Source organism: Nerophis ophidion, linkage group LG09 (assembly GCF_033978795.1).
Source record: "Nerophis ophidion isolate RoL-2023_Sa linkage group LG09, RoL_Noph_v1.0, whole genome shotgun sequence".
Taxonomy (NCBI): domain Eukaryota; kingdom Metazoa; phylum Chordata; class Actinopteri; order Syngnathiformes; family Syngnathidae; genus Nerophis; species Nerophis ophidion.
This window is the reverse complement of record NC_084619.1, coordinates 64,619,775-64,642,072: the sequence shown is the minus strand read 5'-3', so window position 1 is coordinate 64,642,072 and position 22,298 is coordinate 64,619,775. Positions and strand designations below refer to the sequence as shown.

The following is a 22,298-nucleotide window of genomic DNA, read 5'->3' as shown; positions in this document are numbered from 1 at the left end:
CTTGTGATTTAGGGCTATATAAACAAACATTGATTGATTAGAGAAGTTTAGTGCAAAAATTATGACTAAAATGGTGAAGCTGTATTTTCATTTGCGCTTACATTTTATTGATAGTTTATTTAAGAAACACATTATTTGTCTAGATGTATTTTATTTAAACACTGGGAATATTTGTTATTCATTTTTATGAATCCCTTCTTTTGCAGTTGATGTCGTTAGTGTTTATTTATTATTTATTTCATATCATTTGAGGTTATTAACCTGTTAGAAATAATTATTAAATATGATTAAAAACAAGAGTAGGAATACTGTTTTCCGTGGTAATATTTGATAATATTTTATATAAGTGTACTGTTACAAGACAATCGCTGTATGCCGACAACGCAATTCGATTCCTTTGCATTTGACTCTCGATTCAAAACGATTCTGGCAATATATTACGTTATGTTTCACATACGAGAACGTCTCATTAGTATTTATGAATGTTTGTATGTCGGACGCCCGCTATATACACTGTGACTGCCGGAGGCGTGGCCTAAACAGGAAGTAGGCGTTTTAAAGTCGTTAACAAACGTGTTTTTTTTTATTAAAGCCCCGCAATAAACAAAAACGCGGAACCTGATTAAGAAGTAGCGATACGGGTTATTCACTGGAAAGTTCCATTACACACACACACACACACACACACACACACACACACACACACACACACACACACACACACACACACACACACACACACTCTTGTATTTTTTACCTTCTTGAGACCTCCGAAAAATACCTCCCTCTTCAGGACCACCCTTTCTAAGTATATAAATATTTGTATTTACAACATTAATAATATATAAATATTATGCAACATTATATATATATATTTTTTTCAATATTACAGTATTCCTCCATATACATATTTTTTGAATAATTTGGGCCAAAGGGAGCGCATTTCAATGTCTTACACACACTTGTTATTTCATATGTTGACCAGAGGGGGAGCACTTCACATTTTTACACACACTAGTTATTTCATATGTTGACCAGAAGGGGAGCACTTAACATTTTTACACACACTTTTTATTTCATATGTTGACCAGAGGGGGAGCACTTCAAATTGTTACAAACACTTGTTATTTCATATGTTGACCAGAAGGGAGCACTTCACATTTTTACACACATTTGTTATTTCATATTTTTACCAGAAGGGGAGCCCTTAACATTTCTACACACACTTGTTATTTCATATGTTGACCAGCTGGGGAGCACTTCACATTTTTACACACACTTGTTATTTCATATGTTGACCAGAGGTGGAGAACCTCAATTTTTTACACACACTTGTTATTTCATATGTTGACCAGAAGGGGAGCACTTAACATTTTTACACACACTTGTTTTTTCATATGTTGACCAGAGGGGGAGCACTTCAGTTTTTTACACACACTTGTTATATTATATGTTGACCAGAGGGGGAGCTCTTCAAATTTTTAAACACACACTTGTTATTTCAAATGTTGACCAGAGCGGGGAGCACTTAACATTTTCACACACACTTGTTATTTCATATGTTGGCCAGCGGAGGAGCACTTAACATTTTTACACACACTCTTTATTTCACATGTTGACCAGAGGGGGAGCACTTAACATTTTTACACACACTTGTTATTTCATATGTTGGCCAGCGGGCAAGCACTTAACATTTTTACACACACTCTTTATTTCACATGTTGACCAGAAGGGGAGCACTTAACTTTTTTCACACACTTGTTTTTTCATATGTTGACCAGAGGGGAAGCAATTCAGTTTTTTACACACACTTGTTATATCATATGTTGACCAGAGGGGGAGCATTTAACATTTTAGACACACTTATTACATATGTTTACCAGAGGGGGAGCACTTCAGTTTTTCACACACACTTGTTATATCATATGTTGACCAGAGGGGGAGCATTTAACATTTTAGACACACTTATTACATATGTTTACCAGAGGGGGAGCACTTCAATTTTTTACACACACTTGTTATTTCATATGTTGACCAGAGGGGGAGCAATTAACATTTTTACACACACTTGTTATTTCATATGTTGGCCAGAGGGGGAGCACTTAACATTTTTACACACACTTGTTATTTCACATGTTGACCAGAGGGGGAGCACTTAACATTTTTACACACACTTGTTATTTCATATGTTGGCCAGCGGGGGAGCACTTAACTTTTTTCACACACTTGTTATTTCATATGTTGGCCAGCGGGCGAGCACTTAACTTTTTTCACACAATTGTTATTTCATATGTCGATCAGAGGGGGAGCACTTCAAATTGTTACACACACTTGTTAGTAATATTTTGGCCAGCGGGGGAGCACTTCACATTTTTACACACACTTGTTATTTCATATGTTGACCAGAGGGGGAGCACTTAACATTTTTACACACACTTGTTATTTCACATGTTGACCAGAGGGGGAGCACTTAACATTTTTACACACACACTTGTTATTTCATATGTTGGCCAGCCGGCGAGCACTTAACTTTTTTCACACACTTGTTTTTTCATATGTTGACCAGAGGGTAAGCACTTCAGTTTTTTACACACACTTGTTATATCATATGTTGACCAGAGGGGGAGCACTTTAATTTTTTACACACACTTGTTATTTCATATGTTGACCAGAGGGGGAGCACTTAACATTTTTACACATACTTGTTATTTCATATATTGGCCAGCGGAGGAGCACTTAACTTTTTTCACACACTTATTTCATATGTTCACCAGAGGGGGAGCACTTCAATGTTTAACACACTCGTTATTACATATGTTGGCCGGAGAGGGAGCACTTTACATTTTTTCACATACTTGTTATTTCATATGTTGACCAGAAGGGGAGCACTTAACTTTTTTCACACACTTGTTATTTCATATGTTAGCCAGAGGGGGAGCACTTCACATTTTTACACACACTTGTTATTCAATATGTTGACCAGAGGGGGAGCACTTTGAATTTTTACACACACTTGTTATTTCATATGTTGACCAGAGGGGAAGCGCTTTTAAAACCGACATACAGTTTTGGGAAAATCCCGCCTTTTTGGGACATTGTCTATTAGATGAGTGGTCCCCAACCTTTTTGTAGTTGCGGACCGGTCAACGCTTGTGTATCTTGTGTTTTTTATGTTGATTTAATAAAATTTAAAAAAATATAAAAATAATAATAAATAAATAAAATGTAATACAAAATTATTCTGCGGCCCGGTACCAATGGTTGGGGACCAGTGTATTAGATGCAATGTTATTGGGACCATGGTTTATGTGGTCACTTGTTCGCACCTCCTCATATGGAAGCGTCTTTTCCTCGTCGATGTCTCAAGAAGGGTAGAAATACAAGAACACACACACTAGAATATTTCATGTTTCACATTTATTTCCAGCAATGTTTCAAGCTGACTCCAACTAATCACCTCTTTCTTCTCCTTCAGCCATGTCCGGCCTCGTGGTCCCGCCCATGTAAAAAAAAAAAAATGCACTTTTTGAACGCCAGTCCACCACTTTTACCGGGACAAGAACGCCCCCCCCCCCCCTCCCCCCTCTCTCGGCACACGGCTGGTGTATAATGTATAGTCGACTGCTTGTTCTGTTTTTAAAGATGGAGGGTTAAAAATATTTAAAAAAAAAAAAAAAAAAAAGGTCAAATGACTTTTAACCCTCGCCCCTGAAGAGAAAAAGGATATCATGAGGAGGATTTTTTTTTTTTTTTTTTCTGGGACTTTTTTTTTTTTTTTGGGTGTAACCCTCGCCCCCTCCCCCCCCCACCCCCCCCCTCCTCCACCCCTGACGTGGACACGTGATGATGAAGGGTTTATTTTGTATACGCATTCAATACTGGAAGGGATTCCGCGTTGTACAGTAAAAAAAAAAAAAAAAAACGGAAAAAAAACAAACACTGATGTACATTTGCCAATATCAATTTGTTTCCCCCCCCCACCCCCCGCCCTGTTCCAACTTTATAATGTGACTTTTTTTGTTGTTGTTGTATTTTTAAACGTGTGCAAGGGGGGGGGAACACCGGGGCCAAGACCGTGTCAACTGGAAAATGATATTGATCCTAAAAAAAAAGGCGAGGGGGTTTCGGGAGGGGGGGGAGAAAAGTTTCATTCCTGCATTTTAACTTAAATTTTGTAATTTATTGTAGCTAGAAAAAAATGTCATGGAGAAAGGAGAAGAATCCTCTTGGAGTCGACAAGCACACTGATGTGTACAGAAGCACTGCTCCGTTCATGATGATGATGTACTTCCACGTCTAGAGCTTCCTTTTTCAAGCAAGTGTGTCTTTCCCGCCATTGTCACCGCCCCGTCGGTCCACGCATGCGCCAAGACGACGCTTCCGCCCAACCGTTTTTTTACGGGAGTCCTAATTGAGCACGCCCCCAGCGTAAAGGCCTACTGAAAGCCACTACTACCTGATAGTTTATATATCAATGATGAAATATTAACATTGCAACACTATTTAGTTTACTAAAATGCACTTTTAAGTATCCTCTTGTAAATGTCGCGGTATGATGACGCGTGCGCGTGACGTCACGGGTTGTAGCGCACAATTTGATCCAGCACCGATCCCAGCTATAAATCGACTGCTTTAATCGCGTAATTCCACAATATTCTGGACATCTGTGTTGCTGAATCTTTTGCAATTTGTTCATTTAATAATGGAGACGTCAAAGAAGAAAGCTGTAAGTGGGAAGCGGTGTATTGCGGCCGCCTTTAGCAACACAAACACAGCCGGTGTTTCCTTGTTTACATTCCCGAAAGCGGACGGTGAAGCTTTACTATGGAACAGAGCGGTCAAGTGTACATGGTTCCCTACCACATGTCAACCGGTGAAAAAATGGTGGTATTAAGTCGGCTCTTATAGTAGTTATGAGCGGAGAGCTTGCGTCGTGCCTTGCCTCCTCCCACCGCCCCGTCGGTCCACGCATGCGCCAAAACGACGCTTCCGCCCAACCGTTTTTTTACGCGAGTCATGATTGAGCACGCCGCCGCTTAAAGGCCTACTGAAACCCACTACTACCAACCACGCAGTCTGATAGTTTATATATCAATGATGAAATATTAACATTGCAACACAATTTAGTTTACTAAATTGCAATTTTTAATTTCCCGCGAAGTATCCTGTTGAAAACGTCGCGGTATGATGACGCGTGCGCTTGACGTCACGGATTGTAGCGGACATTTTGATCCAGCCCCGATCCCAGCTATAAGTCGACTACTTTAATCGCATAATTCCACAGTATTCTGGACATCTGTGTTGCTGGATTTTTTGCAATTTGTTCATTTAATAATGGAGACGTCAAAGAAGAAAGCTGTAGGTGGGAAGCAGTGTATTGCGGCCGCCTTTAGCCACACAAACACAGCCGGTGTTTCCTTCTTTACATTCCCGAAAGCGGACGGTGAAGCTCTACTATGGAACAGAGCGGTCAAGCGAACATGGTTCCCTACCACATGTCAACCGGTGAGAAAATGGTGGTATTAAGTCGGCTCTTACAGTAGTTATGAGCGGAGAGCTTGCGTCGTGCCTTGCCTCCTCCCACCGGCCCGTCGGATGCTTACACCGTTTCTCGACCTTGCCTGGTCGAGAAACGTGGCTTCCATCGAACACACTGGCGGTCACCACACCCTTCCGACTTTCAGGCACGTTCATATAATCTCACTAAAACACTAGTAACACAATAAGCAGATATGGGATTTTCCAGAATTATCCTAGTAAATGTGTCTAATAACATCTGAATCGCTCCCACTGCCGTCGTCCTTTTTTTCTCTTTCTAGTCCTTCACTCTCACTTTCCTCATCCACAAATCTTTCATCCTCGCTCAAATTAATGGGGGAAATCGTCGCTTTCTCGGTCCGAATCGCTCTCGCTGCTGGTGGCCATGATTGTAAACAATGTTCAGATGTGAGGAGCTCCACAACCCGTGACGTCACGCGCAAATTGTCTGCTACTTCCGGTACAGGCAAGGCTTTTTTATTAGCGACCAAAATGTGCGAACTTTATCGTGGATGTTCTTTACTAAATCCTTTCAGCAAAAATATGGCAATATCGCGAAATGATCAAGTATGACACAAAAAATGGACCTGCTATCCCCGTTTAAAAAAGAACATCTCATTTCAGTAGGCCTTTAAAACAAAGGTAGTGCCGTGGTTTTCTCTTTGTTTCCATCTTTATTTGAATAACAATGTCATAATAAGTAAGAAAACGTTATTTTATAGAACGGTTTTTATTTTGAAACCGTACAGAAAATGTGCTCAGCAGCCTTTAAAGGCAAAGAAATCAATCTTTTTTTTTTTTTTTTACTACATTATTTACATCAATTTACAACACTGGCCATTTAAAAGTCGACTTTTATAGATTTGAGTTACAGTAAGTGCCTTGTTTAAAAAAATAAAAGTAGATCGACATTTTAATAAATAAATAAATAACGTGATGGAAGTCAGTGGCGCCCCCGTGTGTCATTTTTTAGAATGACAGGGAACGTTGTTTAAAATGTGGCGATACATCGTTTTTTTTTTTAATCATTCTACCCTTTGGTAATGTTCCTTTTATTCTGATGTCTTTTATTAGTACAAAAAAATCATTAAATGTTGAAATATCACAGAACACGACGGCAAAGCTTGTTGTAAAAAAAAGAAATTAAGAAAAATGGACGTCGTCTTCGCGCCACAGAAAGTGACGTCATTGCCCGAGCGTCTTTTCCGGTGCCGACGGCGCGGTGACCGCCATGTTTTCCCCACCTTTTTGCTCGCACTGTATATTAACGCATTCCTAGGCTACTGTGAAAGTCTGTTTCTTGGCGAAGAGGAGCAGCCTCCTTCCTTCTACAACAGGGGTGTCCAAAGTTTTTCCACCGAGGGCCGGAAATTAAAAAATTAAAGCATGCGGGGGCCATTTTGATATTTTTTCATTTTCAAACCATAACAAAATATTTATGGATTTGTTTTTTTTTTTACTTTAAGGCAGTGGTCCCCAGCCACCGGGCCGCAGAATAATTTTTTATATTTTTTATTTTATTTTATTTTAATTTTTATTAAATCAACATAAAAAATACAAGATACACTTAAAATTAGTGCACCAACCCATAAAACCCCCCTTTTCATGACAAAAAAATTAAATTAAAAAAATCACTGCCCTAAGGGGTCCTGGGGACCATAAAGGGTCTCAATCATTAAAATGTTAAAAATAAGTCAAATTATTATTTTTTAAATTATTCAACGCTTACAGTACATCTCCATATCAACTTCAGGTTGATATGAAGTAAAAAAATAAATTAAAAAATAAAAGGGTTTTATGCCTTTTTTGTCAAAGACAACTGTTTTTTTTTTATAGTAAAACTGAAATATGCAGTATTTAGTAATTAGAACCATAAAAGATCAATAATGCAGGACACCATTGATTTTAATTCACTATTATTTTTTTGAGTAATCACAGTGTAACGATAAATAAAATCCCACTAAATATCTTTGGGTGGTTGCCCACATATGCAGTCCTCTCCAAGGTTTCTCATAATCATAACTGTACCCGTTTTTTCTCGCCCTTATGTGGGCTCTACCGAGGATGTCGTTGTGGTTTGTGCAGCCCTTTGAGACACTTGTGATTTAGGGCTTGACGGAGATAGATATCTTTTTAAATCCTAGTCATATTTTAAAACAGCTAAGTGTTGGGCGTACGTAGACCTTGAAGATTGGAACGTAACTAGCAACAATAACACCCTTCTTATCTCAAATGTCCCAGGCTTAGAAGGAGAATAGATATGGGAATTCGCTCTGGAGGAGGAGGGGGGAGAGCGAGAGAGGGTAAAAGGCAAAACTTCGGTAGTATTAGCAGATCAACTAGGGCCATGCGATTTGAATGTGTCGTGCATAGATTTGGTCTCCCAAAGCTTTGGATTAAAATATCTCAAAATAAGCTACTCTGTCTGGGATTCATTTATAACCAGCTTATATGTCATCGAAATAATTGTTGCGTTAGGACCCGTTCTTTTCCTCCCAGGGAATTTAAGATACTGGTCACTCCCAAGTTCTTTTTTATATAAATAAACATTGATTGATTGATTGATTGATTGAAAAGGTGCCCAACTCATTAAGTGATACATTTTTATCATATATATTTTTTACCTTTCAACACTTAAGTTACGAGATCAACTTCAGATATATCCGTCGATTTTACGTTTAAACTATTTTTTTGTTTGGTTTTATGGTCTTTTGTAAATAAAACTTTGATGTTTTTATATGGCGACCACACAATATGTGGAATGTTTTTTTGCACATAAAACATTTTAAAGTTTTTGAAATAATTGGATCCTTGAAAATAACTGATTATGACATTGATTTTGTTTGTTTGTTTGAGAAATGGAAATGTATTTATTTTTTAAAACAGCCTGCATGACAGCTTTGTGTCAACATTGCAACATTTTCTTATTAGATGTCACCTCATTCCACTTTTTAAAAATTTTTTTTTTACATTTTTGAAATAGAATTTCCAGAATGTGTGGCGGGCCGGTAAGCAATTAGCACTTTGGACAGCCCTGTTCTAGAAGCTCCGACGCCCTTCTGTGTTTTCTATGTGGTTTGAACAAACACACACACTCAAAAAAAAATAATTGTAGACTATTGTGATATTGCCAAACTTGTGCTAAATATTTATACATCTGTCTTTTTCATGTTCTTTTAGATCGACACCAAGAAAGAAAAAAAAATGTTTAAAAAAAGTCAAAACCAATAAAAAAATACAAAAAAAAAAAAAATCCATTGAGAATGTAGGCGTAAAGTAGTTACATTGTCATATTTCTGTTCCAACACACACTTGCGCTCACTGAGGGACATTTTGTAACATATCAACTATAAATAATGTATTTATCTCTGAAATTTTGTATATTGCTTTTCATTCTGTATGTATTAATCGTCATGCCCTTAATATAGTGATGCAGCACAGATAATTCAGCCAAGAAATGTTGCCTTCATTTGTTTCTTTTTTGTATTGATTGATGAAACGTGCATATATTTCATGTATTCGCTACAAACTTGTGTTATACTCTTGTCACATTTTTCCTTTTTCTCGTTTTTTTTTTTTTCATTTTTATTTTAAAGGGGGAAGTCAAACTTCATTGTTTATTTTTGTATTGATTTTAAATTATCTATACGGACCATTTTGGAGAAAACTTTGTTGGTTGTATTGTCAAATAAATTGTTTGTGACCCATATGATAGTTGTTAAGATCCAATAGAGACTAATGTGCATGAGGGACAACCTTGGAGATATATATATATAAAAGGAAAAAAAAAAAAAAAAAAATCAACGACAAAAAAAAAAGAAACAACACTCCATTTGTGGTTGTATTATTTTCTGTTTTGTAGAATGTAAAGAAGTCATTTTTACTCACCACTTATGACTCTGCCACATAGCTTACACGTGTTTACAGGGGAGAACAATTAAAAACATTTGGAATGGAAAGAGAAATGTTGTTCTAAGTCTTTGGAGGACACACCTCGAAGATGCGTTTACTCCTACTCTTGACACGGAAAACTACAAACATGCCTCCATTACAGGAGGGACGGATTATAAACAGTTGGCATGGAAAAGGAAATTAGGTGTAATTTAAATTTAAAACCAAAATAAACCTTTTTCTAAACCTCTTAGATACTTTTACTCCTACTCTTGACACAAGAAACTCCAAATAGCCGACATATCTCTTTTTCAGGAGAGAACAGTTGGGATGGAAAAGGAAATTAGGTCTAATTTAAATTTAAAACCAAAATACACCTTTTTCTAAACCTCTGAGATACTTTTACTCCTACTTTTGACATGGAAAACTACAAACATGCCTCCATTACAGGACGGACGGATTATAAACAGTTGGGATGGAAAAGGAAATGAGGTCTAATTGAAATTTAAAACCAATATACACCTTTTTCTAAACCTCTTAGATACTTTTACTCCTACTCTTGACACGAGAAACTCCAAATAGCCGACATATCTCTTTTGCAGGAGAGAACAGTTAAAAACAGTTGGGATGGGAAAGGAAATTAGGTCTAATTGAAATTTAAAACCAAAATGCATCTTTTTCTAAACCCCTGAGATACTTTTACTCCTACTCTTGACACGGAAAACTACAAACTTGCCTCCATTACAGGAGGGACGGATTATAAACAGTTAGCATGGAAAAGGAAATGAGGTCTAATTGAAATTTAAAACCAATATACACCTTTTTCTAAACCTTTTAGATACTTTTACTCCTACTTTTGACACGAGGAACTCCAAATAGCCGACATATCTCTTTTACGGGAGAGAACAGTTAAAAACAGTTGGGATGGGAAAGGATATTAGGTCTAATTGAAATTTAAAACCAATATACACCTTTTTCTAAACCTCTTAGATACTTTTACTCCTACTCTTGACACGAGAAACTCCAAATAGCCGACATATCTCTTTTACAGGAGAGAACAGTTAAAAACAGTTGGGATGGAAAAGGAAATTGTGAAATTTAAAACCAATATACACCTTTTTTTTCAAATTGCACCTTTTGAGATACTTTTACTCCTACTCTTGACATGGAAAACTACAAATAGTCGACATGCCTCCTTTACAGGAGAGAAAAATATAAAATGTTGGGATGGGAAAGGAAATGAGGTCATATTTAAATTTAAAACCAAAATACACCCTTTTCTAAACCTCTGAGATACTTTTACTCCTACTCTTGGCACGGAAAACTCCAAACAGCCGACATATCTCTTTTACAGGACAGAACAATTAATAACAGTTGGGATGCAAAAGGAAATTAGGTCTTGTTGAAATTAAAACCAAAATACGAATTTTTCTAAAGTGCACTTCTGAGATACTTTTACTCCTACTCTTGACATGGAAAACTACAAACGCCTCCATTACAGGAGGGACGGATTATAAATAGTTGGGATGGAAAAGGAAATTAGGTGTAATATAAATTTAAATCCAAAATGCACCTTTTTCTAAACCTTATAGATACTTTTACTCCTACTTTTGACACGAGGAACTCCAAATAGCCGACATATCTCTTTTACGGGAGAGAACAGTTAAAAACAGTTGGGATGGGAAAGGAAATTAGGTCTAATTGAAATTTAAAACCAATATACACCTTTTTCTAAACCTCTTAGATACTTTTACTCCTACTCTTGACACGAGAAACTCCAAATAGCCGACATATCTCTTTTACAGGAGAGAACAGTTAAAAACAGTTGGGATGGAAAAGGAAATTGTGAAATTTAAAACCAATATACACCTTTTTTTTCAAATTGCACCTTTTGAGATACTTTTACTCCTACTCTTGACATGGAAAACTACAAATAGTCGACATGCCTCCTTTACAGGAGAGAAAAATATAAAAAGTTGGGATGGGAAAGGAAATGAGGTCATATTTAAATTTAAAACCAAAATACACCTTTTTCTAAACCTCTGAGATACTTTTACTCCTACTCTTGGCACGGAAAACTCCAAATAGCCGACATATCTCTTTTACAGGAGAGAACAATTAATAATAGTTGGGATGTAAAAGGAAATTAGGTCTTGTTGAAATTAAAACCAAAATACGAAGTTTTCTAAAGTGCACCTCTGAGATACTTTTACTCCTACTCTTGACACGGAAAACTACAAACATGCCTCCATTACATGAGGGACGGATTATAAACAGTTGGCATGGAAAAGGAAATGAGGTCTAATTGAAATTTAAAACCAAAATACACCTTTTTCTAAACCTCTGAGATACTTTTACTCCTACTCTTGACACGGAAAACTCCAAACATGCCTCCATTACAGGAGAGACGGATTATAAACAGTTGGGATGGAAAAGGAAATTAGGTCTAATTGAAATTTTTAAACCAATATACACCTTTTTCTAAACCTAAACCTCTTAGATACTTTTACTCCTACTCTTGACACGAGAAACTCCAAATACCCGACATATCTCTTTTACAGGAGAGAACAGTTAAAAACAGTTGGGATGGAAAAGGAAATTGTGAAATTTAAAACCAATATACACCTTTTTTTCAAATTGCACCTTTTGAGATACTTTTACTCCTACTCTTGACATGGAAAACTACAAATAGTCGACATGCCTCCTTTACAGGAGAGAAAAATATAAAAAGTTGGGATGGGAAAGGAAATGAGGTCATATTTAAATTTAAAACCAAAATACACCTTTTTCTAAACCTCTGAGATACTTTTACTCCTACTCTTGGCAGGAAAACTCCAAATAGCCGACATATCTCTTTTACAGGAGAGAACAATTAATAACAGTTGGGATGTAAAAGGAAATTAGGTCTTGTTGAAATTAAAACCAAAATACGAATTTTTCTAAAGTGCACTTCTGAGATACTTTTACTCCTACTCTTGACACGGAAAACTACAAACATGCCTCCATTACAGGAGGGACGGATTATAAACAGTTGGCATGGAAAAGGAAATAAGGTCTAAATGAAATTTAACACCAAAATACACCTTTTCTAAACCTCTGAGATACTTTTACTCCTACTCTTGACACGGAAAACTCCAAATAGCCAACGTATCTTTTTTACAGGAGAGAACAGTTAAAAACAGTTGGGGTGGAAAAGTAAATTGTGAAATTTAAAACCAAAACACAATTTTTTTTTTTAAAGTGCACCTCTCAGATACTTTTACTCCTACTCTTGACATGGAAAACTACAAATAGTCGACATGCCTCCTTATAGGAGAAAACAGTTATGGGATAGGAAAATAAATTATGATATTTAAAACCAATATACACATTTTTCTAAAGTGTACCTCTGAGATACTTTTACTCCTGCTCTTAACACGGAAAACAAATAGCCGACATGCCTCCTTTACAGGAGGGAACAAATAAAAAACAGTTGGAAATGAGGTCTAATTTAAATTTAAAACTAAAATACACTTTTTTTAAAACCTCTGAGATACTTTTACTCCTACTCTTGACACGGAAAACTCCCAATAGCCGACATATCTCTTTTACAGGAGAGAACAGTTAAAAACAGTTGGGATGGAAAAGGAAATTGTGAAATTTAAAACCAAAACACACTTTTTTTTTTAAAGTGCACCTCTGAGATACTTTTACGCCTACTCTTGACACGGAAATTTCCAAATAGTCGACATGCCTCCTTTACAGGAGAGAACAATCAGAAACAGTTGGGATGGAAAAGGAAATTAGGTCTAATTGAAATTTAAAACCAATATACACCTCTTTCTAAACCTCTGCGGTACTTTTACTCCTATTCTTGACACAAAAAATTTCAAAAAACCCGACATGCCTCCTTTACACTGCAAACTTCCCTCAGCTGACATGCTATTTAAATCAACAACAGTTTGAATAGAAAAAAAATGTTTTATTAAAATTTGAATCAAAAACATAACAAAGTGTTCAGAAAATGCAACTTTGAAATACTTTTACTCCGACTCTTGACACTGCAAACTCGTAGATTACATGCATTTACAGGAGAAAACAGTTAAAAACAGCTTGAATTGAAGGGAAATGTACGTTTTACGAAAATGTAAAACAAAACGATAACCTAACTCTTCAGTAGATGCAACTTTAAAAATGTTTACTCCGACTCTTGACATTATAAAATCCTCGACCTTGCTAAATAACCATTTTTATCATACGACTGTAGCACATAGCTAGAGTGTATTTTGGGGGACAATCCTTTGACATATTTGGCGTGTAAAAGGTCATCTTGGGACATTTTTACTCCTACTCTTGACAGTTAGCTTACATGCCTTTACAGGGAAAAATTAAAATAATAAAAAAACGTTTGAATAGAAAAGAAAATTACGTTTGAATAAAATCTGAAACCAAAAAGACCTTCTCTTTAATAAAGTCTTCAGAAGACACACTTGTGAAATACTTGTAGTCTTACTTTTGACACTGCAAATTCCTTAGATTACATGCTATTAAAACTAAAAACAGTTTGAATAGAAAATTAAATTGTTTTACTAAAATTTAAAACAAACATAACTAAGTCTTCAGAAAATGCAACTTTGAAATACATTCACTCCGACTCTTGACATTGCAAACTCCTCTCAGCTTAAATGCTATTCAAATTAAAACCAGTTTGAATAGAAAAAAAAAGTTTTATTAAAATTTGAATCAAAAACATAAGTAAGTCTTCAGAAAATGCAACTTTGAAATACTTTTACTCCGACTCTTGACACTGCAAACTCGTAGTTTACATGCATTTACAGGAGAAAACAGTTAAAAACAGCTTGAATAGAAGGAAAATGTACATTTTACGAAAATGTAGAACAAAACGATAACCTAAGTCTGCAGTAGATGCAACTTTAAAAATGTTTACTCCGACTTGACATTATTAAATCCTCGACCTTGCTAAATAACCATTTTACGAAAATGTAGAACAAAACGATAACCTAAGTTTTCGGAAGATGCAACTTTAAAAATGTTTACTCCGACTCGACATAAAAAAAATCCTCGACCTTGCTAAATAACCATTTTACGAAAATGTAGAACAAAACGATAACCTAAGTCTTCGGAAGATGCAACTTTAAAAATGTTTACTCCGACTCGACATTAAAAAAATCCTCGACCTTGCTAAATAACCATTTTTATCATACGACTGTAGCACATAGCTAGCGTGTATTTTGTGGGAGAAACCTTTGACATATTTGGCGTGAAAAAGGTCATCTTGGCACATTTTTACTCCAAACGGGGTGAAAAAAGTTTGCCTTCCAGGTGTTGAAGACCAAGTCCGTAAAGACCGCTATGGAGGTGTTCTTCCTGACATTGGCCGCTCCTCCTCGCCGCGTCTTTGTCACATTCATAAACATTTGATTCATTCAGATCCTCATTAGGGTGCATGAAGCAGCTCGTTAATAAAGAATCGATACAGGCAAGGAGCAAGGTTACCTTTTGTCTCTTCGGAGGCTGAAATCTATACTCATCAAGTGGGTCAACCTGGAGGTGGGGGGAAAAGGGGGGGTGGTCTCCCTAAAAACAAGGGAGGCCTTATCATCGTCCTGAACGTCAGGTCACAAAATGTCAATTTCCCATCAAGTCAACATTGTCCGCCACCACCTCGCCTTTAATGCGCAATTAACGCGGCGGCGACCCGGCTGGCAATCAGCATATCGCTGCTTATTAGCAGATAGCGTGCGAGGACCGACTCAAAAGAGCAATTTAATTTTCAGCTGCGATCGCCTCCTGCCGTGGAATTGCCCCCCCCCCCCAAACGTGTGATAACAATAGCTTCCTGACGCGGCATTATCTGCTGCAGATACAGCCGCCGTCTATTATTCATGGCCGGGTCCTGGAATCCGGACGGTGGAGTCCGTTATGCGCAGAATCTGGCACGGTCGGCGTTTTTTAGTGGTCCGCGTCGTGTCGTAAAAAAAAGAGGATAAATCACAACATTGCAAAAAGTGCTTCAGGGCCAAACTGGCAGGAACACAAAAACAAAGTTGTGAGACGTGTTGGAATGTCACTATATGATATTATTTTCTTTTGTTTTAGAAAAAAGATTAATAATATGAAAACAATATATGCATCTATACATATATATATATATATATATATATATATACATATATATGTATGAGGTGGCGACTTGTCCAGGGTGTACCCCGCCTTCCGCCCGAATGCAGCTGAGATAGGCACCAGCGCCCCCCGCGACCCTGAAGGGAATACGCGGTAGAAAAATGGATGGATATATATATATATATATATATATATATATATATATATATATATGTATATATATATATATATACACACACACTTATATATACTGTGAATATTGTATATGTATATATATATATATATATATATATATATATATATGTATATATGTATGTATGTACATTTGTATATATGTATATATATTTGTATGTCTGTATATATGATTATACACTGTATATATATACAGTATGTATGTCTATATATGTAAATATACATATATATGTATGTATACATCTATATATATATGTATATATATATATATATATATAGATATATATGTATACATACATATATATCTATATATATATATATACATATATATATACATATACTGTATATACATACAGTATATATATATTATCATATATATACAGACATACAAATATATATATATATATATATATAAATGTACATACATACATATATATATATATATATATATACAGTATATATATGTGTCTGTATATATATATATATATATATATATATATATATATATATATATATATATGTGTGTGTGTATATATATATATATATATATATATATATAAATATATATATATATATATGTATAGTTTAATGGATACAATGAAACACAGTTAATTATATAAAGTCAACTTGTTTTTAGACTCTACTTGTACTTTAAGAAAATTAATAATTTGTAGTTAAGTAAAAAGTTTAAAAAAAAAAACTTGCTTGGTTTACATTTTGGCAACAAAATTGTATTTGTGTCAATTTTTTTTACATTTTTTATCTTTTTTTTTTTTTAGCAAATTTTAAATATGCAACTATAGTGAGGTGGCGACTTGTCCAGGGTGTACCCCGCCTTCCGCCCGATTGTAGCTGAGATAGGCGCCAGCGCCCCCCGTGACCCCAAAAGGGAATAAGCGGTAGAAAATGGATGGATGGATATAGTTAGCTCTCGGATTTCCCACGCTAAAAATCCTTTTATCTCTTCTAGAGTTTATAATAACATTTCAAATATATGGTTATATTCAGGTCACGAGAAGTAAAGAAAGTATTGTTGGCGGGTTTTGGATGGTTATTTAGAGAGTTTTGTGGGCAAAATAGAGAGCCCCCTTTGACTCCATTGTGTCCAAAATTTGTATTTTTTTGTATTTGTTTTTAGCAAATTTTTAATATGCAAACTGTGATTAATCGCAGAGTTGATTAATCAGAACAATTCATCACTTGACAGTCCTGTATATAACAATCATACTATTACATCAGGACCAGGCGTTACACACAGGCTGTTCTTTTAACTCGTGTTGACTTTTTAACGTCTTTATTAGTGTTAAAAAAAAAAAAAAAAGGTTTTGAAGTTTGCACTTGGAAGAAGAGAAGGTAAGTGAAAGTGAAAGTGCAAAACGCAGGAGGAACAAGGCGCAGCTGAGCAGAAAAAGGGAGGAGACAAGTTTCCGGGGTGCGAGTACAATGAAAAATATATATAAATATATATTTATATGTAGTTAGCTCATTTTTTTCCACGCTAAAAATACTACGTCTCTTTTAGCGCTTATAATAACATTTCTAATATTTGGTTAATATTCAGATCACGAGATGTAAATAAAGTATTGTTGGCGGGTTTTGAATGGTTATGTAGAGATTTTTGTGGGAAAAATAGAGAGCCACTCTGACCCTTTGCCTCATTGTGTCCAAAATCTTCTTTTTTTTGTTGATTTTTTTTTTTGTGCACATTTTAAATATGCAATTTGTGACTAATCGTGATTAATCACAGATTGCATTTTAAAATATTATATTATTAATATTATATTAAAATATTAATAACAGAGCGTGATTAAGTAAGTGCAGCCTCAACTATAGTTAGCTCTTGTTTTTCTACGCTAAAAATACTGCGTCTCTTTTAGCACTTATAATAACATTTCTAATATTTGGTTAATATTCACATCACGAGATGTAAATAAAGTATTGTTGGCGGGTTTTGGATGGCTATGTAGAGATTTTTGTGGGAAAAATAGAGAGCCACTCTGACCCTTTGCCTCATTATGTCCAAAATCGTCTTTTTTTTGTTGATTTTTTTTCGTGCAAATTTTAAATATGCAATCTGTGACTAATGATGATTAATCACAGATTGCATTTTAAAATATTATATTATTAATATTATATTAAAATATTAATAACAGAGCGTGATTAAGTAAGTGCAGCCTCAACTATAGTTAGCTCTTGTTTTTCCACGCTAAAAATACTGCGTCTCTTTTAGCACTTATAATAACATTTCTAATATGTTGTTAATATTCAGGACACGAGATGTAAACAAAGTATTGTTGGTGGGTTTTGGATGGTTAATTAGACTTTTGTGGGCGAAATAGAGAGCCCCTTTTTTTCTCCAAAATCTTTTTTGTAGTTTTTTTTTTTAGCAAATTATAATATGCAATCCGTGATTAATCATGATTAATCACAGAGCATGATTAAGTAAGTGCAGCCTCAACTATAGTTAGCTCTTATTTTTCCACGCTAAAAATACTGCGTCTCTTTTAGCGCTGATAATAACATTTCTAATATTTGGTTGATATTCAGGTCACAAGATGTAAACAAAGTATTGTTGGCGGGTGTCGGATGGTTATTTAGACTTTTGTGGGCGAAATAGAGAGCCCCTTTTAACTCCATTGTTTGTCTCCAATTCTTTGTTTTTTTTTAGCAAATTTTAAATATGCAATCCGTGATTAATCTTGATTAATCACAGAGCATGATTAAGTAAGTGCAGCATCAACTATAGTTATTAGGGACCGAATGTCCCTTTGGGACAGAGGACCCTATTATAGTTCTAAGGTTTTATTATTATTATACCGCCACCTCTTTGAGCTGTAATTTGACCCCTTTAACATGCTTCAAAACTCACCAAATTTAACACACACATCAGGACTGGCAAAAATTGCCATCTAATAAAAAACCCAAACCCCAAAACTCAACATTGCGGTCTAGCGCCCCCTAGCAATAACACAGACAAAACAGCTTGTAACTTCCGTTAAGAATGTCATAGAGACATTAAACAAAAACTTCTATGTAGGTCCGACTTAGACCTAGATTTCATACACTTTCATCCTTCAGCAAAAATCAACAGGAAGTTGGCAAATACCCCTTCAAAACAAAAGTTTCCTAAAAAATGTAATTTATGCCTCTTTGAGCTGTAATTTGACCCCCTTAAAATGCTTCAAAACTCACCAAACTGGACACACACATCAGGACTGGAGAAAATTGCGATATAATAAAAAAAACAAACCCCAAAACTCAAAATTGCGCTCTAGTGCCCCCTAGGAATAAAACACTGACAAAACTGCTCTTGGGAAGAAAAACACAGACACAACTTGTAACTTCCGGTAGAAATGTCGTAGAGACATGAAACAAAAACCTTTATGTAGGTCTCACTTAGACCTACATTTCATTCCTTGACATTCTTCAGCAAAAATCAACAGGAAGTTGGCAATTACCCCTTCAAAACAAAAGTTTTGTAAAAACCCGTCACCTTTTTTCAAACATTATCTCCTCTGAGCGCGTGTGTTGTATCGGCTTCAAACTCACACAGGAAAGAGATTCAATCAATCAATCAATCAATCAATCAATGTTTATTTATATAGCCCCAAATCACAAATGTCTCAAAGGACTGCACAAATCATTACGACTACAACATCCTCGGAAGAACCCACAAAAGGGCAAGGAAAACTCACACCCAGTGGGCAGGGAGAATTCACATTCAGTGGGACGCCAGCGACAATGCTGACTATGAGAAACCTTGGAGAGGACGTCAGATGTGGGCAACCCCCCCCCTCTAGGGGACCGAAAGCAATGGATGTCGAGCGGGTCCAACATGATACTGTGAAAGTTCAATCCATAGTGGCTCCAAGACAGCAGCGAGAGTCCCGTCCACAGGAAACCATCTGAAGCGGATCAGCAGCGTAGAGATGTCCCCAACCGATACAGGCGAGCGGTCCATCCTGGGTCCCGACGAGCGGTCCATCCTGGGTCTCGACTCTGGACAGTCAGTACTTCATCCATGGTCATCGGACCGGACCCCCTCCACAAGGGAGGGGGGGACATAGGAGAAAGAAAAGAAGCGGCAGATCAACTGGTCTAAAAAGGAGGTCTATTTAAAGGCTAGAGTATACAAATGAGTTTTAAGATGAGACTTAAATGCTTCTACTGAGGTAGCATCTCGAACTGTTACCGGGAGGGCATTCCAGAGTACTGGAGCCCGAACGGAAAACGCTCTATAGCCCGCAGACTTTTTTTGAGCTCTAGGAATCACTAATAAGCCGGAGTCTTTTGAACGCAGATTTCTTGCCGGGACATACGGTACAATACAATCGGCAAGATAGGCTGGAGCTAGACCGTGTAGTATTTTATACGTAAGTAATAAAACCTTAAAGTCACATCTTAAGTGCACAGGAAGCCAGTGCAGGTGAGCCAGTACAGGCGTAATGTGATCAAACTTTCTTGTTCTTGTCAAAAGTCTAGCAGCCGCATTTTGTACCAACTGTAATCTTTTAATGCTAGACATGGGGAGACCCGAAAATAATACGTTACAGTAATCGAGACGAGACGTAACAAACGCATGGATAATGATCTCGGCGTCTTTAGTGGACAAAATGGAGCGAATTTTAGCGATATTACGGAGATGAAAGAAGGCCGTTTTAGTAACGCTTTTAATGTGTGACTCAAAGGAGAGAGTTGGGTCGAAGATAATACCCAGATTTTTTACAGAGTCACCTTGTTTTATTATTTGGTTGTCAAATGTTAAAGTTGTATTATTAAATAGAGGTCGGTGTCTAGCAGGACCGATAATCAGCATTTCCGTTTTTTTGGCATTAAGTTGCAAAAAGTTAGCGGACATCCATTGTTTAATTTCATTAAGACACGCTTCCAACTGACTACAGTCCGGCATGTTGGTCAGCTTTAGGGGCATGTAGAGTTGGGTGTCATCAGCATAACAGTGAAAGCTAATACCGTATTTGCGTATGACGTCACCTAGCGGCAGCATGTAGATGCTGAAGAGTACAGGGCCAAGGACCGAACCCTGGGGAACTCCACACGTTACCTTAACATAGTCCGAGGTCACACTGTTATAGGAGACGCACTGCATCCTATCAGTAAGATAAGAGTTAAACCATGACAGGGCTGAGTCTGACATACCAATTCGTATTTTGATACGCTCTAATAAAATATTATGATCGACGGTATCGAAAGCAGCGCTAAGATCGAGGAGCAGCAACATAGATGACGCATCAGAGTCCATCGTTAGCAATAGATCATTAGTCAATTTTGCGAGGGCTGTCTCAGTCGAGTGATTTGCCCTGAAACCGGATTGAAAGGTTTCACATAGATTGTTAAACGCTAAGTGCTCATTTAGCTGCTCCGCAACAATTTTTTCGAGGATTTTCGAAATAAAGGGAAGGTGAGACACCGGTCGGTAGTTTACCATGAGGTCAGGATCGAGGTTAGGTCTTTTAAGGAGAGGATGAATAACCGCTTTTTTGAATGCAACGGGAACAGTGCCCGAGGAAAGTGATAAGTTTATAATATTTAGCACTGATGGACCTAATAATACAAAAAGCTCCTTGATAAGTTTCCCAGGAAGTGGGTCAAGTAAACATGTTGTTTGTTTTATTCCATTTACACGTTGTAACAATCCTTCTAATGTTATTTCATCAAAACGAGAGAAACTATTTTGGATATTTGCAGTATCCGCCGTATATACAATCGTATCTGTGTTACTATAACCCCGTTGTAGCTGGGACGCATTGTCTTTAATCTCCTTTCTAATAAGTTCAATTTTCTTATTAAAGAACTTCATAAAGTCATCTGCCGAATGGGTGGAGCTACTGGAAGGAGTCCCTTGTTGGATTAGCGATGCTACAGTACTAAACAAAAATTTTGGATCGTTTTTATTAATGCGGATGAGATTTGAGTAATAATTAGTTTTAGCTAAGGTAAGCATGCGTTTATAAGTTATTAAACTATCACTCCATGCTTGATGGTGCACCTCAAGTTTAGTCGTGCGCCATTTGCGTTCCAGCTTTCTACATAATAATTTCTGAGCTCTAGTTTCTTCAGTAAACCATGGCGTACGCCTATTTGGAGCCTTTTTTAACTTCAGCGGTGCTATACTATCAATGGTTTCGCGCAGGGCGTTGTTAAAGTTGTTAGTGAGGTTATCAATAGAGCCCACATACTTTGGGAATGGTGCCATTACCGAGGGCAGTAGGTCCGCAAGAGTCGTCGTTGTGGCAGCATTAATGTTGCGGCTGCTATAGCAGTTATTATTCTTATTAGCTTGCCGAACATGAGTCTGAACTTCGAATTTTATAAGGTAATGATCGGACATTACTTTAGTATACGGGAGTATCATAACTTTGGAGACGGTGATACCTTTGACCAGCACTAGGTCTATCGTATTGCCGCTGCGATGCGTCGGTTCATTTATTATTTGTGTAAGACCACAGCTATCAATTATAGTCTGGAGCGCCACGCACGGTGGGTCCAATGGGGTATTCATATGGATATTAAAGTCCCCCATTATAATTATATTA

At 36.7% G+C, this 22,298-nt stretch overlaps 2 protein-coding genes across 7 annotated transcripts in view; one reads left to right on the top strand and one right to left on the bottom strand.

The window, feature by feature from the left end:
• Window positions 1-3,758, top strand: part of ebf3b (EBF transcription factor 3b) — a 275,369-nt gene extending 271,611 nt beyond the window's left edge. For all 5 annotated transcript variants that reach the window (XM_061911568.1, XM_061911565.1, XM_061911567.1 and 2 more), the window contains exon 16: window positions 3,476-3,758. In XM_061911568.1, the coding sequence (XP_061767552.1) occupies window positions 3,476-3,507 (32 nt within the window). In that variant the 3' untranslated portion in view covers window positions 3,508-3,758. The remainder of the gene's footprint in view (window positions 1-3,475) is intronic.
• Window positions 1-22,298, bottom strand: part of mgmt (O-6-methylguanine-DNA methyltransferase) — a 222,670-nt gene that overhangs the window by 21,223 nt on the left and 179,149 nt on the right. The window contains exon 6 of one of the 2 annotated variants that reach the window (XM_061911574.1): window positions 14,169-15,006. The exons of the other annotated variant lie outside the window; for it this stretch is intronic. Within the exon in view, the coding sequence (XP_061767558.1) occupies window positions 14,922-15,006 (85 nt within the window). The 3' untranslated portion in view covers window positions 14,169-14,921. Of the gene's footprint in view, window positions 1-14,168; window positions 15,007-22,298 lie in introns of those variants that run through there. 2 annotated transcript variants of the gene reach the window in all.